This window comes from Eimeria mitis, genomic scaffold (assembly GCF_000499745.2).
Source record: "Eimeria mitis Houghton genomic scaffold, Emh_scaff389, whole genome shotgun sequence".
NCBI classification, from domain to species: domain Eukaryota; phylum Apicomplexa; class Conoidasida; order Eucoccidiorida; family Eimeriidae; genus Eimeria; species Eimeria mitis.
The window spans coordinates 6,031-6,592 of record NW_013572224.1 but is presented as its reverse complement, the minus strand read 5'-3'; the positions used below and the strand labels follow the sequence as shown (position 1 = coordinate 6,592).

Genomic DNA, 562 nt, shown 5'->3' with positions numbered 1-562 from the left:
TCTCTTTGCTAGGGAGAACCTCACTAGGCCTAAGGATAAGTCGCGAGCTCCCAGCAGCAGCAGCAGCAGCTGCTGCTGCTGCTGCTGCTGCTGCTTCAACTCCAGCGGAGGCAGCAGCAGCAGCAGCAGCAGCAGCAAGCACAGCATCCATCAGGAGACAGCCCGTCGGTCGTTTGCCTGCATCTAGGATTGCTGCTGCTGCTGCAGCAGACAGCCTGCTGCAGCGGCAGCAGCAGACCCTCACTTATCGTGGGGTTGAGGATACAGAACTGCTGCAGCAGCAGCTGCAGCAGCAACTGCAGCAGCAGCAGCAGCAGCAGCGCATGTCTGGCTTGCTCCGCAGCTCTGCTGCTGGGTCTGGGGCCCTAAGCGCAACAGCCATCGCCTCTCGGGCTCTGCTTACGGTAAGCAGCAGCAGCAGCAGCAACAGCAGCAGCAGCAGCAGCAGCAGCAGCAGCAACAGCAACAGCAGCACGGGTAGATACAGTGTAGGGGGCAGTGTATTTGCATTGTTATGATTTTCTTTTTGCTGCTGCTGATGTGTTGCTGCTGCTGTTGTGCC

General features: G+C 58.9%; 1 protein-coding gene across 1 annotated transcript in view; it reads left to right on the top strand.

The window, feature by feature from the left end:
- The window catches only part of EMH_0010530 (zinc finger (C3HC4 type RING finger) protein, putative), a gene marked incomplete at both ends in the record, with an annotated part of 6,777 nt that overhangs the window by 583 nt on the left and 5,632 nt on the right, over nt 1-562 (top strand). Inside the window, one exon of the mRNA XM_013498986.1 lies at nt 106-404. Within this exon, the coding sequence (XP_013354440.1) occupies nt 106-404 (299 nt within the window). The remainder of the gene's footprint in view (nt 1-105; nt 405-562) is intronic.